This window comes from Bufo bufo, chromosome 6, assembly GCF_905171765.1.
Source record: "Bufo bufo chromosome 6, aBufBuf1.1, whole genome shotgun sequence".
Taxonomy (NCBI): Eukaryota; Metazoa; Chordata; class Amphibia; order Anura; family Bufonidae; genus Bufo; species Bufo bufo.
Window position 1 is genome coordinate 19,855,195 of NC_053394.1, and position 26,604 is coordinate 19,881,798.

The 26,604-nt window shown below is 45.3% G+C and overlaps 1 protein-coding gene across 1 annotated transcript in view; it reads right to left on the reverse strand.

The window, feature by feature from the left end:
- The window catches only part of LOC121005457 (rap1 GTPase-activating protein 1-like), a 69,205-nt gene extending 43,129 nt beyond the window's left edge, over nucleotides 1-26,076 (reverse strand). The window contains exons 1-11 of the mRNA XM_040438229.1: nucleotides 26,020-26,076; nucleotides 24,437-24,540; nucleotides 23,977-24,064; nucleotides 21,551-21,586; nucleotides 18,953-19,000; nucleotides 14,539-14,541; nucleotides 13,315-13,350; nucleotides 13,009-13,191; nucleotides 7,747-7,844; nucleotides 6,938-7,016; nucleotides 723-776 (exon numbers count right to left, since the gene is read on the reverse strand). Coding sequence (XP_040294163.1) covers nucleotides 723-776; nucleotides 6,938-7,016; nucleotides 7,747-7,844; nucleotides 13,009-13,191; nucleotides 13,315-13,350; nucleotides 14,539-14,541; nucleotides 18,953-19,000; nucleotides 21,551-21,586; nucleotides 23,977-24,064; nucleotides 24,437-24,540; nucleotides 26,020-26,076 — 786 coding nt within the window. The remainder of the gene's footprint in view (nucleotides 1-722; nucleotides 777-6,937; nucleotides 7,017-7,746; nucleotides 7,845-13,008; nucleotides 13,192-13,314; nucleotides 13,351-14,538; nucleotides 14,542-18,952; nucleotides 19,001-21,550; nucleotides 21,587-23,976; nucleotides 24,065-24,436; nucleotides 24,541-26,019) is intronic.
- Nucleotides 26,077-26,604: the final 528 nt, after the last annotated feature.

Sequence of the window (26,604 nt, forward strand, 5' to 3'; positions counted from 1 at the left end):
TATAACTACTATAATACTGCTCCTATGTACAAGAATATAACTACTATAATACTGCTCCTATGTATAAGAATATAACTACTATAATACTGCTCCTATGTACAAGAATATAACTACTATAATACTGCCTCCTATGTACAAGAATATAACTACTATAATACTGCTCCTATGTACAGGAATATAACTACTATAATACTCCTCCTATGTACAAGAATATAACTACTATAATACTGCTCCTATGTACAAGAATATAACTACTATAATACTGCCTCCTATGTACAGGAATAAAACCACTATATTACTGCTTCTATGTACAAGAATATAACTGCTATAATACTAGTCTTTATGTATAAAATTATAAATGTGGTTATTATTTTGCACATTACCCCTCACCTATTATTGGATATTTGCTGCATTTTTTTATTTTTTCACAGTAAGTTCATGTAGAATTAGATTTGCTATAGTCTTGTTACTCAGAGGCAGACTCTTAAATTTTCTACACCGTAATTCCTCTTCCATTACTTTTCTTCTGTCTAATCATAATTATATGCCACCATTATAAATCACTAGTAGGTGCCATATTGTGCACTGTCCTGGTCGGCAGCAGAGGGGTTCACTTACATAAGGTGCAATTTTCCTCCAGCATGTACCGTTATATGTCAGCTCCATTATATGAATGGGACAGTTCAGGGGGTTATCACCACTAATCAGCATGGTGTCCTCACCTTCATGTGCAGGACGGGGAAGAACCTTTCCACAGACAATTCTTCACATAAGACCTGTGAGGAGTAAGAGAGATGACACAGGGGGTGAGGGCAGCGCCCGGACCTGGTGGTATAGTGTCAGTCATTAGTGCATTGTGAGAAATGGAAGGGGAGGTACCTATAGCCAAAGGGATGCAGCCGCAACTCCTTCAATCCAGGGGCCCCACAGCAGTGACCTGCTACACTGTGAAATAATACTTGGTGGCTTTAGCTGGTTCCCATCAATGGACCCCCTCAAAAACAGGAGACCTAGGGAAATGCTCAGTTAGCGGTCCCTAAAACGTGGCGTGCCTCTATTTGTTATTCAACTCTATTGCATATCTCCACGACAGAAGCAATGATGCATTGCACTGGTCTCATCCAAGGGATATGCCTGCAATTTATGGATCGTGCAGAATAAATGAGATCCTTAAAGGATATGTACAACTATGGGGGCATCGTTTTTATTATTGCTCTGTACTCATTTTGAGCTAAAAATCTTTTCTTTTTTTTGTCAATTGGTCTTTAGGAAAAATATGGTGCCCTTTTTTCTGTACAGAGCTGAGATTCTGTAGTAGCAGCCTGTGGATTTTCCGTCAAACCAGGAGTTGACGGGCTCCTTATGTCTATTCTCTGACAATATAAACACTCATTATAGCTCAGCACTTATCTTACTGACCTTGCAGTAGTTTAGAGAGAAGGCTTATTAGATGACCGGCACAAAGTAAAAGTACCAGTCACACAGCTAGAAAAATAGTTAATCCTTTGTGACAGAACGGCTCAATATTTTTTAATAAAGGCCATTTGAAAATAGGATTTTAGCCACAAATGAGTAAAATGCAATCATAAACAACAATTGCTTCCGAAGGTGTACATAGCCTTTAAATCAGCACCCCGCCTCCCCCTACCTTTATATTAACTGCATTCCTTAGTTGGGTCTTTAAAAAACTTTTGTAAACTGGACGGTCCCGTTACTAAAAAGTATTCATTGCCGGAGGTTAGGCGAATCGTCACTAAGAGTTAAGGCTTATTTTAGGCCGGCCGCTGCCATTTTGATTGAAGATTTAGGCCGTAATCCCATGTTTGGTGACGTACGACATTACCACGCCGACGGCGTGACGATGTCATCTTGGGCCACTTGAAATTTTGCGCAAGATCTTCAAGCAAGATGGCGGCGGCCGGCCCGTCGCGAGCAAATGGAGGTGGTAAGAAGGATTAAAAAAATAAATTCTGTTAATTTTAAACTGTATTATTACTCTCAGATGCCGGGATCATATATGAACGCGGCATCTGAGGGGTACAATAATGGGGATCGGCGCTATCGCAGCTTGCTCTCATTGCACCCACGAAGCAATTTTTTTTGAAAAATTCGCAAAAGCAACTGTATCGAATTTTCCAAAAGTTCGCTCATCTCTAGTCATCATCATCATCAGCGCAGTCTTTTGCTTTATAAATCATTCCAAACGTACAGCAAATAGTGACATGTATTACACAGCTCAGCCACCAGATGGCGCAGTGTTAAGACAAAACGCACAGTGGTGTTTGACACCGCATTACAGTGTAGAGCCACCAGATGGCGCAGTATTAGCACCATATAGGCAGGAAAAATTTGAAAAAGTTATAATAATGGATATTCAACACTCGTCATACAAATGTTTTATTATGTTTAAAGTCTTGAATCATGTCTTCTGTAATACATGGCCGTCCTCTAAATTTTTAGTTCTCAGGGCACCTGCACACGAGTGTAGATCAGATCAGATCCGCACCACAAACCGTATGTATTACTTGTGGTGTTTGGTGCCGCAGATTTCACCCTTCCATTGAAAAGGGTGAAATTTGCACCAATAAAAAAAAAAATTGCAAAAACAATTGACTTGCGGCGCATTTCTAAATCCGCAAGGCTGTTCAATGTCCGCATAGAAAAAAAAAGCGGAGTGTAGATGAGATCCGTATCATGGAATGCTCTTTGCTGGTTGTTTATTACACTGCGGGTTTTCTGCGCGTAAATCCGCCCAGAAAAATGACACATGATCCACATTGTGCGCAGGTGGTCTTAGGGCGCAGCACATTTTTCCTTTGCTGTCTGGTGTTGCGGTGCGAGGACGTGGTACATGGCAGACATTTTATACATATTTATAGTGGAATGCAGAAAAAGTGATTCTAACGCCGCATTTTTTTTTGTTTTTTAGTCTCCCTTCTCCCTGAGTGACATTCTACATTTATTTTCTGTGTTTCATTGAACAATGGTGATCTGTAATGTGTGCATGGTAAATATTGTATTAATTTTATTTAATAAAAACTGTAATAGAATGTAAAATCCGTACAGGACGGCGCTGGGCCTTTGTTCTGTTCCTATTCCCCTTCGATGTCACTAAAAGCATTGATGTTTGCAAGGGTTAAACATACGCCCGGAGATTTCTCCGATCCCTTCCACTGCCACCAGCTGTCTGTTACAGAGCCTAAGGCTACATGCAATTTTTCGGGGCCATTTTTCAACCATTTGTGCATCCATTTTCCGGCGGTCTGTCAGTTTTTTTTTGGCTGTTTTGCATCCGTTTTTCATGGCCTTTAAAAACTGATACAATTTATATTTTTTTTTTAAAGGGGTTCTTTGTGCTTATAATATTGTAATACTGATGACCTATCCTCATATATATTAAAAGCACGGAGAACCCCTTTAATAAAATCCCAACCGGTGCAGTGCCCTCAGTACACATAATGTCTTCCATAGTGACCCCTCAACTGTAATAATGTCCCCTAAAGTGGCCCCCAGCAGTAATAATGTACCCCTTTGTGGCCCCCAGCAATAATAATGTCCCCATACTGGCCCCCAGCAGTAATAGTGTACCCCATAGTGGCCCCCGGCAGTAATAATATCCCCCATACTGGCCCCCAGCAGTAATAGTGTACCCCATAGTGGCCCCCAGCAGTAATAATGTACGCCATAGTGGCCCCCAGCAGTAATAATATCCCACATAGTGGCCCCCAACAGTAATGACATCCCCATAGAGGCCCCCAGCAGTAATAATGTCCTCCATAGTGGCCCCCAGCAGTAATAATGTACCTCATAGTGGCCCCCAGCAGTAATAATATTCCCCATAGTGGCCCCCAACAGTAATGACATCCCCATAGTGGCCCCCAGCAGTAATAATGTCTTCCATAGTGGCCCCAGCAGTAATAATGTACCTCATAGTGGCCCCCAACAGTAATAAAATTCCCCATAGTGGCCCCCAGCAGTAATAATGTCCCCCATAGTGGCCCCCAGCAGTAATAATGTCCCCCATAGTGGCCCCCAGCAGTAATAATAACCTGCGGCCCTCCAGCTGTTGTAAAACTACAACTCCCACCATGCCCTTCTGTAGGCTGATAGCTGTAGGTTGTCTGAGTATGCTGGGAGTTGTAGTTTTGCAACAGCTGGAGGGCTGCAGGATAGGCATCCCTGGCATAGATCATTACATTTAGTGGGATCCAGCTGCAGTCCAATTTATAAAATACCACCAAACAGAACGAAAATAGTGCCAAAATATAGCTTCCGAACTATACTGCCATAAAGAGTTAAAATGCTAGAATTAGGCCTCATGCACACGACCGTTGTGTGCACCCATGGCCGTTGTTCCGTTTTCCGTGATTTTCTGCGGACCCATTGACTTTCAATGGGTCCGTTGAAAACTCGGAAAATGCACCGTTTGTCATCCGCGTCCGTGATCCGTGAATCCTGTCCGTCAAAAAAATATGACCGGTCCTATTTATTTGACGGACAGCGGTTCACGGACCCATTAAAGTCAATGGGTCCGTGAAAAAACATAGATGCACACAAGATTGGCATCCGCGTCCTTGATCCGTGGCCGTAGGCTACTTTCACACAGACGGATCCGCAGATCCGTCTGCATAAAAGCTTTTTCAGAGCTGAGTTTTCACTCCGTGAAAACTCATATCCGACAGTATATTCTAACACAGAGGCGTTCCCATAGTGATAGGGACGCTTCTAGTTAGACTATACTACGAACTGTGTACATGATGGCCCCCTGCTGCATGGCAGCACCCGATCTCTTACAGGGGGCTGTGATCCGCACAATTAACCCCTCAGGTGCCGCAACTGAAGGGGTTAATCGTGCGTATCATAGCCCCCTGTAAGAGATCAGGGGCTGCCAGGCAGCAGGGGGCAGACCCCCCTCCCTCCCCAGTTTTAATTTCATTGGTGGCCAGTGCGGCCCCCCCCCCCGGCACCCCCTCCCTCCCTTTATTGTATTATCATTGGTGGCCAGTGTGCGGCCTCCCCTCCCCCCTCCCCCCGATCATTGGTGGCAGCGTAGAGTTCCGATCGGAGTCCCAGTTTAATCGCTGGGGCTCCGATCGGTAACCATGGCAACCAGGACACTACTGCAGTCCTGGTTGCCATGGTTACTTAGCAATATTAGAAGCATCATACTTACCTGCTGCGCTGTCTGTGACCAGCCGGGAGCTCCTCCTACTGGTAAGTGACAGGTCTGTGCGGCGCATTGCTTAATGATCTGTCACTTACCAGTAGGAGGAGCTCCCGGCCGGTCACAGACAGCGCAGCAGGTAAGTATGATGCTTCTAATATTGCTAAGTAACCATGGCAACCAGGACTGCAGTAGCGTCCTGGTTGCCATGGTTACCGATCGGAGTCCCAGCGATTAAACTGGGACTCCGATCGGAACTCTCCGCTGCCACCAATGATGGGGCAGGGGGGGAGAGGGGAGGCCGCACACTGGCCACCAATGATAATACAATAGAGGGAGGGAGGGGCCGCACAATGGCCACCAATGATATTCAAACTGGGAAGGGAGGGGAGTTTTCACGATGTAACTCAAATCCGATGGTATATTCTAACATAGAGGCGTTCCCATGGTGATGGGGACGCTTCAAGTTAAAATATACCATCGGATTGGAGAAAACTCCGATCCTATGGTATATTAACTCCTGACTTTACATTGAAAGTCAATGGGGGACGGATCCGTTTGCAATTGCACCATATTGTGTCAATGTCAAACGGATCCGTCCACATTGACTTGCATTGTAATTCAGGACGGATCCGTTTGGCTCCGCACGGACCAAACTTTTTTTTCATGTCCGTGGATCCTCCAAAAATCAAGGAAGACCCACGGACGAAAAAACGGTCACGGATCACGGACCCCCGTTTTGCGGACCGTGAAAAAATACTGTCGTGTGCATGAGGCTTTATACAGAACTTAGGCTACTGTCACACTAGCGGAAGCCTTCTCTGACAGGCTCTGCCGGCGGGTGAACAGCCTGCCGGATCTGTGCTGCCTGTAGTGCACGCGTGCCGCCGGAAGTCCGCCCCAGCCCCATTGACTATAATAACATATCGTAGTTTTATTCCGCCCCCCTCTCGGCATGTTTGCCGTGCTGCTGCCGGAACTCCGGCCGGCCCCCATTATAGTCAATGGGACCGGAGCGGACCTCCGGTGGCACGGATCCGGCAGGCTGTTCAAATGAGTACAATGCAATAATTGCCCCCAAAGGTGTAGATAGCCTTCAACTAATATGGCAATAAAGGATATAAATGATACCAACATATAATAATAATTACACTAAATACTGTAGTTCCCAAATAATACCACTATAAAACTATAACCCAAATAATTCATAAAGCGCTGGAATAATGTTGCCATGCAGTGCAAATGCAATAACAAATCTGGAGCATTTATTCTTATGACTCTACGTTGTGTTGTTCCTCTATTATTCCTACTAAAATTATTAATTAATTGCCATTAAATGTCCATCGGAGTGTGACCAGTTCTTGGGGTGTCCCTGCGCAGTCTGACACTGGCAGCACAGATTAGATAGTGTCATCTAGATTCACAGTACTTTTGTTGGCAATTCCTTTGTAACTTCTAGCAGGAATATTAGAGGGTGGCACAACAGACAGTGATAGGAATCGATGCTCCAAAATTGTTAGTACATGGGGAATGCAAATAGTTACTAAAACAGACATGAGAAGAGACAGCTCCTCTTTAAGGTGTGGGCCATAGTACCAATATAGTAGACATGTCGGGAGAGGTGAGAGGTCCCCTTTAATCTCTCATGCCATTATATGCATGCTCATTTACAGTGAAGGGTTAATGGACTCTTCCCTTTTATTATATTGAATCAAGCTTTATATAGATTTACGAACAATTGTGTAATGTGATTGACAATGGTTGTCACGTTACCTGCGCCATCTGTCCTGCGGTCGGGAACTGCCGAAAGCTGGAGATGTTGACCAGCTGATGTTTGGTGCCGGCCTTTGTTCTGCAAAAAGATGAGAGATTAGAAAGAATTGTCTCCGTCCCTAATAACTCCATAGTCCACCGTCTACCGACCAGCACAGAAACGTTTTCTGTTTTCCTTTTTGGTATATTTTACTATCTCTTGCCTAACTTTGCAATAGAATCGGATCAGATTTCTTGCAATTGTTGTGCCACTTGTGCTACCATTGTGGTCAAGTGACAGTCGTGGCAACCACCATGGTTGCATGACCTAAAGTCACAGTGAAGCCCTGGCCATAAAAAACACAGGATGGAGGACATGTAAGGAAATTGTTATCCACAATTTGGTAAAATTTTGTAAAATGTGTAGATCCAATTTTGCATCGTTAAATGTTTCCTACCTGGTCTGCAAAAAATATTCCTAGTTACCCCTTATAAGTAGTAGCCAATAGGGGGCAACTAGACAGGAGAGGAGAAGTTATCTTCTACCCTCTCAGGCAAACAAATTCTGACTTTACATAAGGGTCTGCCGGGGGGTTCTATCACTTTTTCCTGCAAGATTAAAGCTTCATGCGGCACTATTCTTGCCATTAAAACAATAGAAACCATAGAAGGAATCCAGATCGGGTCTATTGGGGTTCACTGGTCACAGACGACCTAAGTCATCCTTCATTCAAGAGATCTGGCGCCATGACTCCTGCTATAAACCAGGGATGACACCAGTGACTGAATAAATCTACTCGGGTACGATATCTTCCGGCCGAGCTTCTTACCTCAGTATAAGTCGTAGCCTCTCGCTTTTCTGCTCCAGTTTTGCAGACAGGACAACGGCCCCGAGACGTGGATCCTGAGCACAGAAGTTGTGGTGCTCCTAGGGGTAAAACAAAAATATACTCAGTTTTTGTATCCTAAATGAAATTTCAGTGACTAAATAAAGAGCCCATTAAAGGAACACTCTGCTATGTCTAGTGCAGGATCTAAAGGGGTGGAGCATGACAAGTGGATTTAAAGATTTCTAAAAATAGAAATCATGCTCCGCCCATGCAGAGCCCACACTAGATAGACAGCAGATACTTTTTTCCTAGAGTGTTCCTTTAAATGCCTATTAACTCAGCAAATATTTATCCTCTTCTGTGTCTTCTTCTACCTGGATGTTAAAGTTATATTCAATAGCTTTTTTAGTTGCATGAATTTTTTGGGTAAAAAACAATTTAGGGGTAATGACCACTTCCACACCTGCTCAAATGTTCCAGGCACTTAAGTGGCCCTAACCTAATTATGCAGTGGCACAATGTACCCCCATGAGTCTTAGAAAATGGGAGGATGACCCTTGTGGGAGCTGTAATGGTCTTCATCTACAGAAATATGAAAAATGCTATAGGGTCTTCTAAAATTTTACAATGATGGTAGATCCCTATGAAATCCACCAATAATAGTCTGACCAGTAGAATTCCAATTGACCAGAAGTCCTACCAAGCACCAGGTTACTTGAGGGGGTTGTTGTTGAACCCCAAGCCAAAATTAATCAAGGGCAGGAATGTGTCTAAAATAAAGAAAGAAGCCAACTCACCTATTGATCGACGTTGTGTCACGGATGGTGTACAGGAAACAAGACAATACCATATCACAATGTCTCTCTGGATCCACAACTAAGGAACAAAGGGAGACCCCTGCAATAGACCTGCCGCTCTCCCTCACTGCTCAGCCTATGTGAACACCCCAAAGGTGGATGGGCGCATATCCACGTTCCTCGGCTATCTATTACCTGAAGACCCTACAATAGTGAGGGGACACGACCACCGGCTCCCTACACTGACACGGAGGGAGTCAGGGTCACCTGGATCCAGAAAAGAGAAAATCATAAATACATAAACAGCACTTAACTTGCAGACGACTGACGACTGAGGACTGGGAACTGGGAACTGGGAACAGCATGCACACACACTCTAGGAAGTTGTATCAGCCGCACACTACTGCATTAAGGGGAGGAATTTAAAGGGCAGCAATCAGTCCGACTGCATGACAGCTGAGATAGACTAACGAGATGAGAAACTAAACCAAAACAAAGAAATTCAAGGAGGAGGATCTGAAAAGCTCCTATGAGCGCTTCTCAGCTGTCTGGCTGTGACAGTACCCCTCCCTCTAGGAGTGGACTCCGGACACTCAGAGCCCACCTTCTCAGGATGGGACCTATGGAAAGCCCTGATGAGACGAGAGGCCTTAATGTCCGTCACTGGGACCCACATCCTCTCCTCAGGACCATAACCCTCCGAATGAATGAGGTACTGGAGGGAACCGCGGACAAGACGAGAATCCACAATCCTAGAGACCTGAAATTCAAGATTTCCATCAACCATAATCGGAGGAGGAGGCAAAGGCGAGGGTACAATAGGTTGAACATAAGGTTTCAATAAGGACTTATGAAAAACATTATGGATCTTCCAAGTCTGAGGAAGATCAAGACGGTAGGCAACAGGATTGATGACAGACAGGATCTTGTAAGGCCCAATAAACCTAGGACCCAACTTCCAGGAGGGAACCTTCAATTTGATATTCTTGGTAGACAACCACACCAGATCACCAACATTCAGGTCCGGACCAGGCACACGTCTCTTATCCGCCACACGCTTATATCTCTCACTCATGCTCTTTAGATTATCCTGAATCTTTTGCCAAATAGATGACAAAGACGAGGAGAATCTGTCCTCATCAGGCAAACCAGAAGAGCCCTCTCCCGAGAAAGTCCCAAACTGCGGATGAAACCCATATGCACCAAAAAATGGTGACTTATCAGAGGACTCCTGACGACGGTTATTTAAAGCAAACTCAGCAAGGGACAAAAAAGAACACCAATCCTCCTGATTCTCCGCCACAAAACAGCGCAGATATGTCTCCAGATTCTGATTGACGCGCTCTGTCTGGCCATTCGACTGCGGATGGAAAGCAGAAGAGAATGACAACCGAACCCCCAAGCGAGAACAGAAAGCCTTCCAGAATCTGGAAACAAACTGCGTGCCCCTATCAGAGACTATGTCTGAAGGAATCCCATGCAATTTGACAATGTGGTCAATAAATGCCTGCGCCAGCGTCTTAGCATTGGGCAAACCAGGAAAAGGGATAAAATGCACCATTTTGCGAAAATGGTCCACCACCACCAGAATCACAGACTTCCCCGAGGAACGAGGCAAGTCCGTTATGAAGTCCATGGACAGATGTGTCCAAGGACGGGAAGGAATGGGCAAAGGAAGGAGAGGACCTGATGGCCGTGAATGAGGGACCTTGGCACGAGCGCAAGTCTCGCAAGCTGCCACAAAACCCTCAACCGACTTACGAAGCGCAGGCCACCAGAATCTCCGAACAATGAGATCCAGTGTGGCTCTTGCCCCCGGGTGCCCAGCAAGGACCGTATCGTGGTGTTCTTTAAAAATCTTGTGTCTCAAAGCGAGAGGCACAAACAACCTCCCAGGAGGACAAAGATCAGGAGCTTCTGACTGGGCTGCCTGCACCTCTGCCTCCAATTCAGGAAAAAGAGCAGAGACCACCACACCTTCAGCCAAAATGGGACCCGGGTCTTCAAAATTCCCACCTCCCGGAAAACAACGTGACAGGGCATCTGCCTTCACATTCTTAACCCCAGGGCGGAATGTAACAACAAAATTAAACCTTGAAAAGAACAAAGACCATCTGGCCTGTCTCGGGTTCAGATGCTTGGCTGACTCCAAGTAGGCCAGATTTTTATGGTCAGTAAACACGGTAATAGGGTGTCTGGCTCCCTCTAGCCAATGGCGCCATTCCTCAAAAGCCAACTTGATGGCCAACAATTCCCTATCTCCCACATCATAATTTCTCTCTGCGGAGGAGAGTTTCTTTGAGAAAAAGGCACACGGTTGCCATTTGGCAGGAGAGGAACCCTGAGACAAGACCGCACCCACCCCTACCTCAGAAGCATCAACCTCAACTATGAAGGGTAACGAAATATCAGGTTGTACTAGGATGGGAGCGGAAGCAAAACTCTCCTTGATATTAGAAAAGGCCTTACGCGCCTCTACCGACCAGGAAGAAAAATCTACCCCCTTTCTGGTCATATCAGTGAGTGGTTTAACAACAGAGGAATAATTCAAAATAAATTTCCTGTAATAATTAGCAAAGCCCAAAAAATGCATCAGCGCCTTCTGATTCTCAGGAAGCTCCCACTCAAGCACAGCGCGGACCTTCTCGGGGTCCATGCGAAAACCAGAAGCGGAGAGCAGAAACCCCAGAAATTGGATCTCTAGAGCCGCAAACACACATTTTTCCAGTTTCGCGTATAATTTATTCTCCTTTTTCCCATTAAATGATAAAAAATGCTGTTGACGAAATGCTGAAAAACGGCTGGGGCATTCATCAAACCAAAAGGCATAACCAAATTCTCAAAATGGCCCTCAGGGGTATTGAAAGCCGTCTTCCATTCGTCTCCTTCTCTGACCCTAACCAGGTTGTATGCCCCTCTTAGGTCTAATTTGGAAAAGACTTTAGCCCCAACAACCTGGTTAAACAGGTCCGGGATCAGAGGAAGCGGATAAGGATCACGAATAGTGATACTGTTCAGCTCCCTGAAATCCAGACAAGGCCTAAAGAACCATCTTTTTTCTTAACAAAAAAAAAACCAGCGGCAACAGGTGACTTCGAGGGTCGTATGTGTCCTTTTCTCAGACTCTCAGAGATATAAGCACGCATAGCGACCCTCTAAGGTTGGGAGAGATTGTATAAACGAGATTTAGGCAGCTTGGCGCCTGGGATGAGATTAATAGGGCAATCATACTCCCTGTGCGGAGGTAAACCCTGAACTCCACTCTCAGAGAAGACATCCAAAAATTCAGAGAGGAAAGGTGGTACAGTCTTAGTAGAAACCTCAGAAACAGATGTTATAAGGCAATTCTCTCTGCAAAAGTTACTCCAACCATTTATTTGCCTCGCTTGCCAATCAATGGTGGGGTTATGTTTAGTGAGCCAGGGTAGCCCCAACACTAGAGGAGTAGGCAAACCGCTAAGGACGAAACATGACACATCCTCAACATGAGCATCATTCACAATTAAACGGATATCGTGAACTATGCCCTTTAATGATTTCTGAGAAAGTGGAGCTGAATCAATAGCAAAAACAGGAATATCTTTTCCCAAAGTGCATACCTGGAAACCATGAGTTATTGCAAATTGATTATCAATGAGGTTGACAGCTGCTCCACTATCCACAAAAATCTCACAAAAAATGCTCTTGCTCTCTAGCGCCACCCTAGCAGGCAGGACAAAACGGGAACTACAAGCAAAAGGGAAACCTTCAATTTCCGCCTCAACCCTGCCAATAGTAACAGACGGAACATTTTTAAAAGATTTTTTCCTTTTTGTCTCTTTATTACTCCCAGAAAACTGCCTGAATCTCCTAGAGGGACAAACATTTGCACACTACTGCATTAAGGGGAGGAATTTAAAGGGCAGCAATCAGTCCGACTGCATGACAGCTGAGATAGACTAACGAGATGAGAAACTAAACCAAAACAAAGAAATTCAAGGAGGAGGATCTGAAAAGCTCCTATGAGCGCTTCTCAGCTGTCTGGCTGTGACACGTAGTGTTGTAGAACTGAGGGTCCTGTCCCCATACCGTAGCTTCCAGTCCCCTGTGGACCAGAAGTGATGACATCCCATCTGTGGTCATGTGCACCGATGCAGCCGTTTACTGGCAGCTCGTGACTGCATAGGCTCAATAGTCACGTGCCACTTGGCAAAACACTACCACTGAGGCCAGTAAATGGCTGCACATGACCACGAATAGGATGTCATCACTTCTGGCCCACAGTGGACTGTAAGCAGTGGGGACGGGACCCTCAGAGATGTAACAGAGCAGCGGTGAATAGGTGAGTAGGCTTCTTTCTTTATTTCAGACACATTCTAGACAGTCCCATTGGCCAGGATCCCACCACTAACATCCTTGGAATAATTTACCTATGTGAAATCTTAGGAACGCCATCACTATTGGTTCGTTAATAATATTATCATACCTTTCCCAAAAAGTGTTTTCTGTAGAAACGAGCCGTCGGGTCGGATTGAAGGATGCGTAATCTGTCATATGGAGCTAGAAGATCAGATTCAGGGGAGGGCAGAGAGTGGTTAGTTCCCTCTATCCAGTACCCACCTTGTGGGGGCACAATCAAGAGGGGCAGAGGACGACCTCTTCTTAACACCTAAGAGAAAAGTCAGGTGAAGTTAAGTAAGATACAGTGATACAACAAGTAATGGGATGAAGAGCAAGTCAAAGGTATGAAACCCAACTGAAAATGTAGCATTTGTGATCTTGTAGAACTTACTTCTTGAATTCCCGGATGTGTTTTCTCCTCTCTCCTCTATGGAGATAAAAATGTCATGTCAGTCAGTAACTAATCAATAGGAGCTAATGAAATTATACTTTTAAGAGCATCGAAAGCCCAGTTCACTGCAAAAAGTAAATTAACCCCTTGATGTAACCCTTGAGAGGCAATGACCCCAACCAAACAATTACGGTAGTTATTAGTCAATCTCAACAGTTGACTTAAGGCTGTATTACGCAGCCCGATTCTGCAGACGATTGTCGGGAACGTACTGTTCCTTCCTGGCAATCGCTTGCTCACTAGCAGAGTAGACCACTGCTATTACATTCAGCGATCTCCTCCACAGCATGGGGAGGAGCAATCGTTATGCCATCGCTCATCCCCATACTGTCTAGTTGTTCACCGGCAGAAGATCATGATTAGACACCATGATCTACCACCGACAAACGCAGGTTTTTAAACATGCTGAAAGATCCCGATTGCCTGATGGAATGAGCATCGGGTAATCAGTGGTGCTATTAGACTGCCGGATCATCGCTAACAAGCATTCCTCCGAAAACTTGTTAGGAATGATTGGCCGATAATTACCTGGTGTAATATAAGCTTTAGAGATGGTTATTGGTTGGCTTTCTTAGACTATTGTCCCAGTTCAGAGTCTGCCGCAAGTTTTCTATTGGACACCAGTTTAGAGTTTGAGTGGATAGTTCAAAAGTAATCGTGTGATGGGTTGGGATCCAACTACAAGGACCGCTAGAAATCTCTGGCTTGGTGCGATCCTATGGTTGCTCTAGGCGTGGCGACACATCATTACTAGTGTTGGGCGAGCATACTCCCAAACTGTAGAGCATCCACAGTCAGAAGAAGATGGTGGGGAACGGCAATTAGTGTTTCACGGGGTGGATGATGATGATTAGACACAGTTGCCAATAAGTCAACCGCAATTTGCGTCTCAAGAGGTTCATGATGAGGATGAGACATAGTTGTCAATAACTGAGGTTGTTGTTAGGTCAACAAGTCAGGAGGATGACCAGAGTGAGGAAGTGGAAGAGGAGGTGCTGGATGATGAAGTCACTGACCCAACCTGGGAAGGTGGCAAGCCGAGCGAGGACAGCAGTACAGAGGGGGATGATCCGCAGCACCGCAACAGGCTGGAAGAGGCAGTAGGGTGGCAAAAGGGAGAAGGCGGGCCACACCAAACAGGCCCGCAACTGTTCCCCAGAGCACCCCCTTGCGTCAACTTCCCTTGCCAAGGGGTAGGTGTTACGCAGTCTGGCACTTTTTTGAGGAAACTGCAGACGATAAAAGAATTGTCATTTGCAACCTGTGCCGTACCAAAATGAGCAGGGGTGTGAACACTAGCAACATCACCACCAACAGCATGTCATCAATTCTGGCCAACAGCATGATCCGCCACATGGCATCAAAGCACCCTAATAGGTGGTCCGAACGCTTGGGTCCACAACCAGTGTCTGCGGGTCACACCACTGCCTCCTCTTCCCCTGTGTTACGTGCTGGACAATCCCCTGTCCAAGACGCAGACCCGGATGCCTCACGCCAAGCACCATCAGCTAGCACATCCACTTCTGTGTCCCAGCGCAGTGTACAGATGTCTATACCCCAGGCCTTTGAACGAAAGCGCAAATACCCAGCCACCCACCCACAGGCCATAGCACTAAATGCGCACCTTTCCAAATTGCTGGCCCTGGATATGTTGCCATTTAGGCTTGTGGACACTGAGGCTTTCTGCAGCCTGATGGCGGCGGCTGTCCCGCGGTACTCTGTCCCCAGCCGCCAATATTTTTCACGGTGTGCAGTCCGAGCCTTACACCAGCATGTGTCCCATAACATCACCGTGCCCTGACCAATGCAGTTATTGGGAAGGTGACCTTAACGACTGACACATGGACAAGTGCTTTTGGCCAGGGACACTACATTTCCCTGATGGCACACTGGGTGAACGTTGTGGATGCCAGGAGCGAGTCTTAACCTGGGATGGCACAGGTGCTACCAACGCCAAGGATTGCGGGCCCTACTTCCATCAGGGTTTCCGCGGCCACCTTCGTTAGTGGCTGCAACCCCCCCTTCTCCTCCTCCGCCTCCTCCTCCACTTCCACCTCTGAATTATCATTTTGCAGCACCAGTCAGACATCAGTCAGTAGCTGGAAGCAGTGTAGCACTGCAATGGGGAAGTGGCAACAGGCCGTACATAAACTGATCTGCTTAGGTGACAAACAGCACACCGCCGCAGAGCTGTGGCAGGAGATAAGGGACCAGACTGAGCTGTGGCTCTCACCACTCAACTTAGAACCAGGCATGGTTGTGTCTGATAATGGCCGTAACTTGGTGGCGGTTTTGGAGCTCGGCAAGCTCACACACATACCATGCCTAGCCCACGTCTTCAACCTAGTGGTTTATCGGTTTCTCAAAACCTACCCCAATTTACCTGAGCTACTGGTGAAGGTGCGCCGCATGTGTGCCCATTTCCGCAAGTCATCGACAGCTTACGCCGGTCTGGCAACGCTGCAGCAACGCTTGCAATTGCCAGCTCACCGATTGTTGTGTGACGTGAGCACGCACTGGAACTCCACGTTCCACATGTTGGCCAGGCTTTGAGCAGCAGAGGGCAGTAGTGGAATACCAGCTTCAACATGGTCGTCACCTTTCCAGTCAGCTTCCGCTCTTCACAAGCGAGTGGGCATTGATGTCTGACCTCTGTGAGGTTTTACACAACTTTGAGGAATAAACACAGATGGTGAGCGGCGATAACGCTATTATCAAGGTAACCATCCCACTTCTGTGTCTACTGAAACGCTCGCTTCTCACAATTAAGGACGACGCTTTGCATGTGGAAGAGGTGGAAATGGGGGAAGACATTACACAGGGTGATAGCAAGACCACCCTCAGTTCGTCTTCTCAGCGCGAATTGGATGATGATGAGGAGGAGGAGGAGCAGGAGACGGTTGCCTCCACTACAGAGGGTAGTACCCATGGAAGTTTTATTCCATCTGTGCAGCGTTAATGGGTAGAAGAGAAAGAGGATGAGGAGATTGAGAGTCATCCTCCTGATGAGGATAGCAAAGTCTTGTCTGTTTGGAATCTGGCACACATGGCTGACTTTATATTAGGCTGATTTTCCTGTGACCCACGCGTTGTACTCATTTTGGCCAACACCGATTACTGGTTGTTCACCCTTCTCGACCCCCGCTACAAAGAGAATTTCTCATCTCTCATTCCTGTGGTGGAGAGGACAAGCAAAATGGTGCAATACCAGAAAGTCCTTGTGGAAAAATTGCTCCAAAAATTTCCAGCTGACAACGCTGGAGGCAGAGTACGTAGTTCCTTGGCCAACCAAGGAGGGGAGACGAGGGGAACACACAGCAGTCCCAACAGTGGCAGGGCAACACTCTCCAAGGCCTGGGACAGTTTCATGACACCCCGCCAGCACCCTCAACCTGATGCGCGGCCTAGTGTCACAAGGAGGGAAAATTTTGGAAGATGGCGAAGGAGTACGTAACAGACCGTGTCAGCGACCTCAATGATCCCTCTGTGCCTTACAACTATTGGGTGTTTAAGCTGGACATGTGGCACGAACTGGAGCTCTATGCCTTGGAGGTGCTGGCCTGCCCTGCCGCCAGCGTTTTGTCAGAGCCGGTATTTAGTGCTGCTGGGGGCATAATAACTGATAAGCGCATCTGCCTGTCAACTGACAATGCTGACAGGTTAAATCTTATAAAAATGAACAAGGCCTGGATTGCCCCTGACTTCTCGACTCCACCAGAGGAAAGCGGCTGAACATAAAGGTACTCTAAATGTGGCTTTTATGGTGTATTAAATACACTGTATTCCCATGGACCCCTTCCACCACTAAAAAGGGTATATGGTTCAATCTCCCTTTTCTCCTCCATCATATCAACATGCTTATTAGACTGCCCTCGCTTCTAATGTTTTAGAGGGTCAGCTCAGCAGCGGGTCCTCACCCATAATGTTTTAGAGAGTCACCAGCAGACCCTCACCCATAATGTTTTTGAGGGTGAACATCAGGCCCTCAACCATAATGTTTTAGAAGGTTACCAGCAGGCCCTCACCCAGAATGTTTTTGAGGGTGAACATCAGGCCCTCAACCATAATGTTTTAGAGAGTCACCAGCAGGCCCTCACACATAATGCTTTAGAGAGTCACCAGCAGACCCTCACCCATAATGGTTTTGAAGGTAACCAGCAGGTCCTCAACCATAATGTTTTAGATAGTTAGCTCGGCAGCAGGCCCTCGCCCACAAAATTTTTTAGATGGTCAGCTCGGCAGCAGGCCCTCAACCATAACGTTTTAGAAGGTCAGCTCGGCAGCAGGCCCTCACCCACAAAATGTTTTAGATGGTCAGCTCGGCAGCAGGCTCTTGCCCCTAATGTTTTAGAGGGTCACCAGCAGGCCCTTGCTTCTAATGTTTTTGAGGGTCACCAGCAGGCCCTTTCTCCTAATATTTTAGAGGGTCACCAGCAGGCCAGCAATCATAACTTTTCAAGGGTGTGTATGATGCCCTCCTTTATGTGTAATAAAGGGTGTATTGGAGTGCCGGTTCCTTGTAATTTTTGGCAGCCCTTTCACTTAGTGCATAGACTTTATGAGTGTAGGAGTCCCACTACCTGAACTACCTGAGCATCCCCAGGTGTTCTACTCGAGCACCCGAGCACTTTGGTGCTCGACCAACACTAATCATTACAGGTTTATCAAGTAGAGCACTGTTGCATATATGGATGTGCCCCAATGCCTGGTACAAAGACGACGGGTTGTGGTATTCAAGTCTTGAAGCTTTTTAATTCTGCTAATAGGGTGGGGCGGGGATAAAGGTGTTCAGAGGACCTAAACTTCCACCCATCAAACCACTGAAAATGATGGGGCTATGGTTCTCAAGTGTCAAGACCGTCTGTATTCTGCTGATCAATGGGGGATCTCTGGAATGGAACCTTCACCCATGAAACATCAATGGCATATACTAATGATGGGCCATCAATGGAAATTTTTGGAGAACTCAATCGAATGGTCTTTATCAAAATTTTCCCTTTCTGCTTGCTTTCTTTTTGTTATACGTTTGCCTTATGGTGATCTCATGAACATTAACATTAGGAGTAACATTGGAGCCCATTACTTCTTAAGATCTGGGTTTTGGGTTTCTTTGTGATCGCTTTGAAAATTATAAAATCTGATCTTAAGTTGTCCATACACTTTACATAGCTGTTGGGCAAATTAGCCATTCCTCACAACTCTACCAAAAATGGCCATGTTTGCAATGGAAGATAGAAATAAGGTGCTACCAGACCCCTCTTCAAGGGTTGGGAATGTCATAATCCATCCCTCAACGTCTGCAATTGGTAGAGAGTTAGGAGCCCCTCATAGATATTAGATAGTCAGCCAATCCCACCAATTTAGAAGCAATTGTTGTTGCATATAGAGACCAATGAAGGTGAAGCTCCAGCTTTTACCTATGCCCACCCATCCTATACTGAGGTTGACCATAGAGAGAATATGTGTACTGCCCCTTAAAGGTCCTAATTTAGCAGAATAGAAAATGAATATTTTTAAATAAAACATGAAACTGTCATCTCCTGAGCTCCAATGTTGGACATGTAGATGGATGACTGACCTTTAGAGAGGAGGGCAGGACGCAGCGCTGATCCTCCAGGCGGCTGCACTGAGGTAACCATACAGAATATATAAACATCAACAGATTCAACACATAAAAAAGCAACGTGCAAGAAGACAAGTGGAAGAATAATTACAAGATGTGCACCAAAAAGTTTACAAAACTCTGTGGGTATCATAGGACAGCCCAAGATGGTCTACATAAAACCACTACACCGGGCTATCGCCATGTGGGGGTTGAGTACATAGAGGAAGTCCCCACCTTTAGAGAGATTTTTTGAGGAACACCATTTTTCGAGAACAAAAACAACATGCCAAGAACTCTATAATAAAGTAATTGAAAAGTTCTGCAAGGTGCCAGTCAGGGGATGGAAGGAAATCAGTAGGATGGTGGCCTACAATCTGGATAACCAATGAGACTAGATGTGTAAGAGCCCCATTTCATGTATAGGTCACCTCCTCCTGGCGGGCCTGCTCAATCATCACATTCATAATTAATATCCATCTATAGATCCCGGTTATGTCCAGTAATTGGCTTTATTTACTTTAATTAGTTAATGACATTTAACTGGGTTTCCTGTGGGGAGATCACGCCGTGCGGGAAGCAATTAAGGCCGACATATAAACACGTAGATTAATTACTGTATATAGATAGCAAGAGGGAAAATAAATGAATGAATAGAAGTATGGCGTCCGGCCCCGCTATTCAGCCTCATAAGCCACAGGCACTTTAGGACTAGTCTATGAAGTTAAGGGAGACACAGACAGCGCTCTGAGGTCATTACCGCCACCTGCGCTGGGTTAGGCCAATGACCTGCACCACAGATGGCAGCATGGAGTGGAGTAAGGGAGTATTGGCTTTTTTTTTTTTTTTTTTTTATAACTTTGTAGTTTGGGCACTGTGGAGGGACATTATTACTATGGAGGAGCACTGTTACCAAAGGGGGCACTCTAGTGAAGTATTAATACTAAAAGGGGGTACTATGGGAAAGCATACTATGAGGGAGCAGTCTTAATCTTGGGCACCTTATGGGCCACTATTACCAATGTGGGCACTCTGGAGGAACATTATTACTATTGGGTCACACTGGGGGATCATTAACACTATGGAGGCACTATTATTAATAGGCGCACTCTGGAAAAGCATTATTTGTGTTGGGGAACTCTGGAGGAGCATTATTATTATTGGGGCACTATTACTAATACGGGCACTCTGGGGGAGCATTATTACTATTGGTACAATATTACTAATGGGCGCACTCTGGGGAACCATTATTACTATTGGGGCACTATTACTAATGAGGGCACTCGGGAAGAGCATTATTACTATTGGGACACTATTACTAATGGGGGAACTCGGGGGGACTATTATTACTTTTCGAACACTATTATTAATGGAGGCACTCTGGGGTAGCACTATTACTATTGGGGCAGTATTATTAATGGGGCCACTCTGGGGTAGAATCATTACCATTTGGGGCACTATTACTAATGGGGGCACTCTGGGGTAGCATTATTACTATTGGGCACTATTTCTAATGAGGGTACTCGGAGGTAGCATTATTACTTCTGTGTCACTCTTACTAATGAGGGCACTCTGGAGGAGCATTATTACTATTGGTACACTATTACTAATGGGGGCACTCAGGGGTAGTATTATTACTGTTGGGCACTATTACTAATGGAGGCACTCTGGGGAGCATTATTGCAATATGGACACTATTACTAATGGGGAACTTTGGTGAACCATTATTACTATTGGAACACTATTACTTATAGGGGCATTCTGGGGTAGCATTATTACTATTGGGGTACTATTACTAATGGGGGCACCCTGGGAACCATTATTACTATTAGAACACTATTACTTATGGGGGCATTCTGGGGTAGCAGTATTACTATTGGTGTACTATTACTAATAGGGGCACCCTGGGAACCATCATTACTATTAGAACACTATTACTTATGGGGGCATTCTGGGGTAGCAGTATTACCATTGGGACACTATTACTAATGGAGGCACTCTGGGGGATCATTATTATTAGGACACAATTACTAATGAGTGCACTCTGGGCGACTATTATTGCGATTGGGGTACTATTATTAAAGGGGACACTCTGGGGTAGCACTATTACTATTGAGGCACCATTACTAATGGGGGCACTCTGGGGGAGCATTATTACTAGGGTGTTCTGTGCAGTGGTGGTATCCATCATGCAACAGAACCGTACAGCATCCCAGAAAATCTTATGCAGTAGATCACATACCATTTACATTACATTTTCAGTCATTTAATGGTGGAGACGTCTTTGATTATTAAAAAAAGTGGTCACAGTGTAATATTTCATACCATTTAATACACTGCAGAGTGACTCTGGCAGTCACCAGCTCAGCAGGGAACTACAGTACAGCCCCATTCACATGAATGTAGATGTGCTCACTTGCTTTGAGGGTTTGTTGGGTTCTAGGGGCCAGGCCTGCAACCGATCATAATTGTAGGGCATGCTCTAGCCTTCCCCTTTGCCTTTCTACGAAGTTGTCCCCTCTCTGTGCGGCTAAGATCAGAACCAGAGGCGTCATTCCCTGACATTCTCCTTACCTGCATTTTCTCAATCATTTCAAACAAGTCGGAGGGCTGAAAAAAGTTAGAGAGGGTAAAAGAAGATTAATAGTTGGACATGGTCCTACTCACCCTACCCAACTATTTTTTGTATTGTTCCAAAGCATCTAAAAAAAATCTAGCAACTTTGCAAATAGCCGTGACCAAATTCCTCCTACTGTACTGTGTACACAGCTCCTATGCAGAACTATATGTCTCCACAGTTACAGACCGCAAAGAAACTCGGTGTCGTCATCCATTGATCCCCAACTTTTGGTTACATACATTTGGCGCGTTAGTAAGAGATAAAGGACGGAATGCAGTATGACTGCAAGATCAGACTACACATCATTTCTTTGTAGTCTGTAACCATGGAGACAAATAGATCTGCCTAGGAGCTGTACACACTATACGGTATGAGGTTTTTTTCATCAAAACTATTAGCAAAGTTTCTTCAATCTTATATTTTAGATGCAGCAGAGCAAGAAAATAGTTGTAAATGTGAACCCTGTGCAACTAAACACAAACATTTGATCTACATTCATATTTGAAATAATATAACGATGATGATATTTATTAATTACAGGGACATTGATGATGCTGAAATTGTCCTGGTCGCCCCCGGCCTGGTCTTAAATAACCCTTAAAGGGGTATCCCCATCCGGGACAATCATGGTATATCAATAGTATATGCCATAAATGTCTGATAGGTGCAGTTTCCATCTCTGGGACCTTCTCGTATCTTAAAAAGTGAGCCCCACTGTGAACTGGGAGCACACTGTGCATGCGCAGCATCCTTCCAATGACTGCTATGGGATTTCTTAAAAAAATAGTAGGTGCCATAGCAGTGAATGGAGAGCAAGCTGTACATGTGCAGCCACTTCTCTATTCTGAAAATAGCCAAGCCACCCACGCAACTATTTTCAGAAGTTTCATAGTGGTGAATGGAGGTTGGCCGTGCATGCACAGCTTGCCCTGCATTCATTTTGAGGTCCCATTCTTGAGATAGAAGCATGTCCCAGAAGTGGAACCCGCACCTAATGGGCATTTATGGCATATCCTATCAATGTGCCATAAACGACCCAGAATAAAGGGAATACCCCTTTAAGTCATGAAGACAAGGTTTTAGGTGTGCACCCTAAATATTCATCTAGGGCACCTTTAATTCATTGCATTGGATGTTAGTTACAGCTCTAGTATTGACATGTAAACACCATAGAGACCTGGTGCTAATCACTATATATGACCCTGACAGGCCCACATATATGATACTGACCAATTGAGTGATGAAACTATATTTACTGGGGTGCAGGAAGGTCTTCAGAGACCCCTGAGTAAAAGTCTGGTGGCCCACGTTTGTGATTTTTTTTTTTAGATGAAGGAAATGAAGAGTAATATCACATAAACATTTAGGCAGGGTTCACACTGCGTCGTGGTCCTCCTCTAGGCTTTCCGTAGAGGGATATAAAACAGTATTTAATCCTATACCCGATGGGTACTTTCACTTAAACAGGGCAAATGGAGACCAGAGGATTCATCTTTTAACCTCCATCATTTCTTTGCTGGACAGTGTCTACTATACCTTTCTATACATTCATACAGCGTTCACGTAGGACTATAAAGTGTCTACATACTTGTACCATACAGTGCTCGTGGGCAGTGCTGTACAGTACCACAATAATGCCAGCATAAGGAGCCTAAACAATAGCGCAACATGCATGGTGGAGTGGGACATGCATGGTGGAGATGTGGTGTCGGTGGGGACCTTAGGCCAATTTCTCCTTAGTCCAGACCTATGTATATCAGATACCATCAGTAACACAATCATGATATCATCATAAATGTACACCACGGGGATATATGGAAACAACCACCTGGTAGAGGTTACAGTATTTTCCACCTACCTCGAGGGACTGGGTAGTACCAGGGCATTTTTTGGTGTTTTATAAAGTCTATAGAACTGTACACAGAGGTCCAAGATCACAATCTGTACCAAGGGTCCCACCTACCATATTCCATTCCTAGCAGTGGTTCTCATGTGGCCTTTGAGCTCCCTTAGGCACCAGGTTCTAGACTGGACTGGTACCTCTGTGCCCCTATAGCTACACCATTGACTGACCTTTATAAAAATTAAAATATGGTATTTACCAGCAGTGAACGATGTCTATAGCAGGCAGAATTGTCTCACCTTAACCATAAACTGGCATGACACATGGCAAAGAAAATATGGCACCTGGCATTATTGTAGTTTTATGGCACCACTACTATTGTGTTTGGGCCTATGATAGGACTCTGCCCACATCATCTCTGATCTCATCCACTGCTAGCAGAGAGATCCACCATTCTCCACCACCTGTTATCATGAGTACCACAATCTACACAATAAATTCAGACATTACCAAAAAAATTACAAGAGACCTTCTGACCTTGTTGCGGGAGGTTGGAGGGTTAGACATCTCTTCTAGTTGTCTGCTGGGGATATCTGGAATGCACACATCAGGGTCTTCTGACTTTCTGAAAAATAGTAAGAGATGTCGTCATCAATCATAGTATATAATATAAGAAGTCCTCTCAGGAATGAACAGCAATACTCCATAAAATCCTGAATCCAGAAAAAAACTATTCAAAAAACAATCAATAAAAAGTTGGGTCAAGATCCTGGGGGACATTTCTGATCACAGACTGATGATTTCTGGTGCAAATAAAATAATATTTTAACTCACTGTGAGGGAAAAAAAATTATCAAAAATCGAGGAGGTCAACGCAAGAGTGAAATGAGGAGTAGACTATTGAGACACAACTCGAGTACGACTAAAATACTGGAATTGAACAGAAGAATGAGACAGTTCACACACTTGATCTAAAAGACAGCTGGCAGCTACTCACCCTCCATACGCACCAAATGTGAAGCTCCTTTTGCGAGAGAACATCCGGAACCCCTCCAGAATGTCTGCCTCTTCGCAGCCTCGTGAGCTATGAAGTGATCCTGCCTGTCCAAGAGCAAATGAAGAGACTGCTAGACTCAGAGAGACCACCTACCTGGTGCTGACGGCCAGACACTTAGCCTGTCTAATGAATGTCAAAGTCAGCACTTGAAAGAAGAGGGAAAATGTCAACGAGACAATCAGTCAATGTGCCCCATTGAGAATCTAGGACCCCCCAGCCAGAGACAGACAGGATCCTCTCTTATGGGCCTTCCTCCTCCCGGCTCTGTCTTTATCCCTCTCGTCCTCATTGTCTCTTTCTGTCTTCTAACCTGTCAAACGTTATGAGACCTCCTGCTGCTCTTCTCTCCTGTGGGGACCATGACATTAACTACCAGGAGCGGCAGCGATTTTCCATCAGATATGTGGGAAGAGATTCGCTTAGTAAGAAAACATGTCAATACGCACAAGTGAATAGACAAGAGCGAGTATAGGTACGGATCGCCGTGAGTTATATCAAGAGTGACTTTACAGCTCCGTTGTCATTATAGTCCAAAAAATGTTGACAAATGTTTCTCATGATCTTAGAGGGGTTGTCCACTTTGGTTAGATAGCTGTTCATAGGCTGTCCTGCTGCTGGGAACTCTAGTGCTGTAATCTGTCACCAAATCAGGCAGCAAGTGTTCAATTTCTCTACAGCACCCCCACAGGGGAAATGAGGCATTACACAGTTCCTATTGAAATCAATAGGCTGTACAGTGAATGTCTGGACATGCCAGGTCCTCCAGAGTGAGAGATGTTCTTTGTAGGTAACTCTTTTTACAGGGGCTGAGCAGATACCATGCCTGCCGAGAGAGCCTGCACTGGGCAGCAATTGTGACCATGGTATCTGAGTGGTCAGTTACTAAGAGCACTAGACTCCTGGTGACCAATCAGCTCCACTGCAATGAGATCAATGGAAATGTTCAGTTTCTATGGCAGCCAGTGGCCTTCTGAAGACCCTTAGGCCTGCCATAGTGAAATTTCTATCAAGTCTTGCTTTTATCAAATCATTGCAGTCTATGGGATCAGCAATCAGATTATCACATGTTCGATTCCACTAAGGAAACTAAAAATAAATGTTAAAAAAGTTTAAAAAACAAAACAAAATTATAACAATTCAAATCATTCCACTTTATCTTTTTAAAAATAAACAATAAACAATTAAAGATCACAGATATCACCGCATCCCAAAAAGCCTGTACTAATATAATATAAATATATTTATCCTAAATACGCGTAACAGAAAAAAAAAACTCTAAATAGGCCAATTCAATGTTTTTGATCAATTCATCTCCAAAAAAAATTTAACAAAAAGAGATAAAAAATACACACCCAAGGGGTTTGACGCGCTGGCTGCCGGACACACTGAGAGAGCTCTGCCTGAGGATCTTGTATTAGAGGGGAGAAACACTACAAATATGGGCAAATCAAGGCAAAAGAAGGCCCCAAAGAGCCCAGCAACCGCCCAGCCGTCTTCTCAGCCAATTTTGGAGTTTTTCTCACCGATTGCTGAACCCCCAAAGGACTCTGACCTGCCGCCACGAAGTGAGACGCCGCCATCTTGCCATCTTCCTTAGGCACCCAGGACACCCGAGACAAACGTGCTGCCACCACCAATCTCACCACTGGACACTCCGGGTCCAGACCCACTGAGGGAGCTGCAGAAAGACCCCAGCCCCTGGGAACCCCCATCTATAGGGTATCTCATGGGCTTGCAGAACTGACAGAAGCGGTTTCAAGTAAGCTCTCTGTCTCAAAGTCCATCTGGACAAATCCAGGAAGAGGTGTATCTGGGTTTTTTCAAAAGAAATAGCCGGGGTATCCCGAGCCTTAGACATTATTTCTTCCTTGAGAGCACTGGCTCGGATGGGAGACAGACGCAATCCACTGTTGCGTCCACGTGTCTTGGGCCTACGTCAATGACTTCCAGCCCTGGCTCACCGGCGACGGCAGAGATACCCTGGGACGCCACGGGGGATCATGCCTCAGGTACCTCTTCACTTGCTCCTAGCCATGTGGAGCCCCTAGGCTCTGAAACAGCAGGCACAGATCCACCACCTAAAAGGGCCCATTTGGCACAGCCCAAAT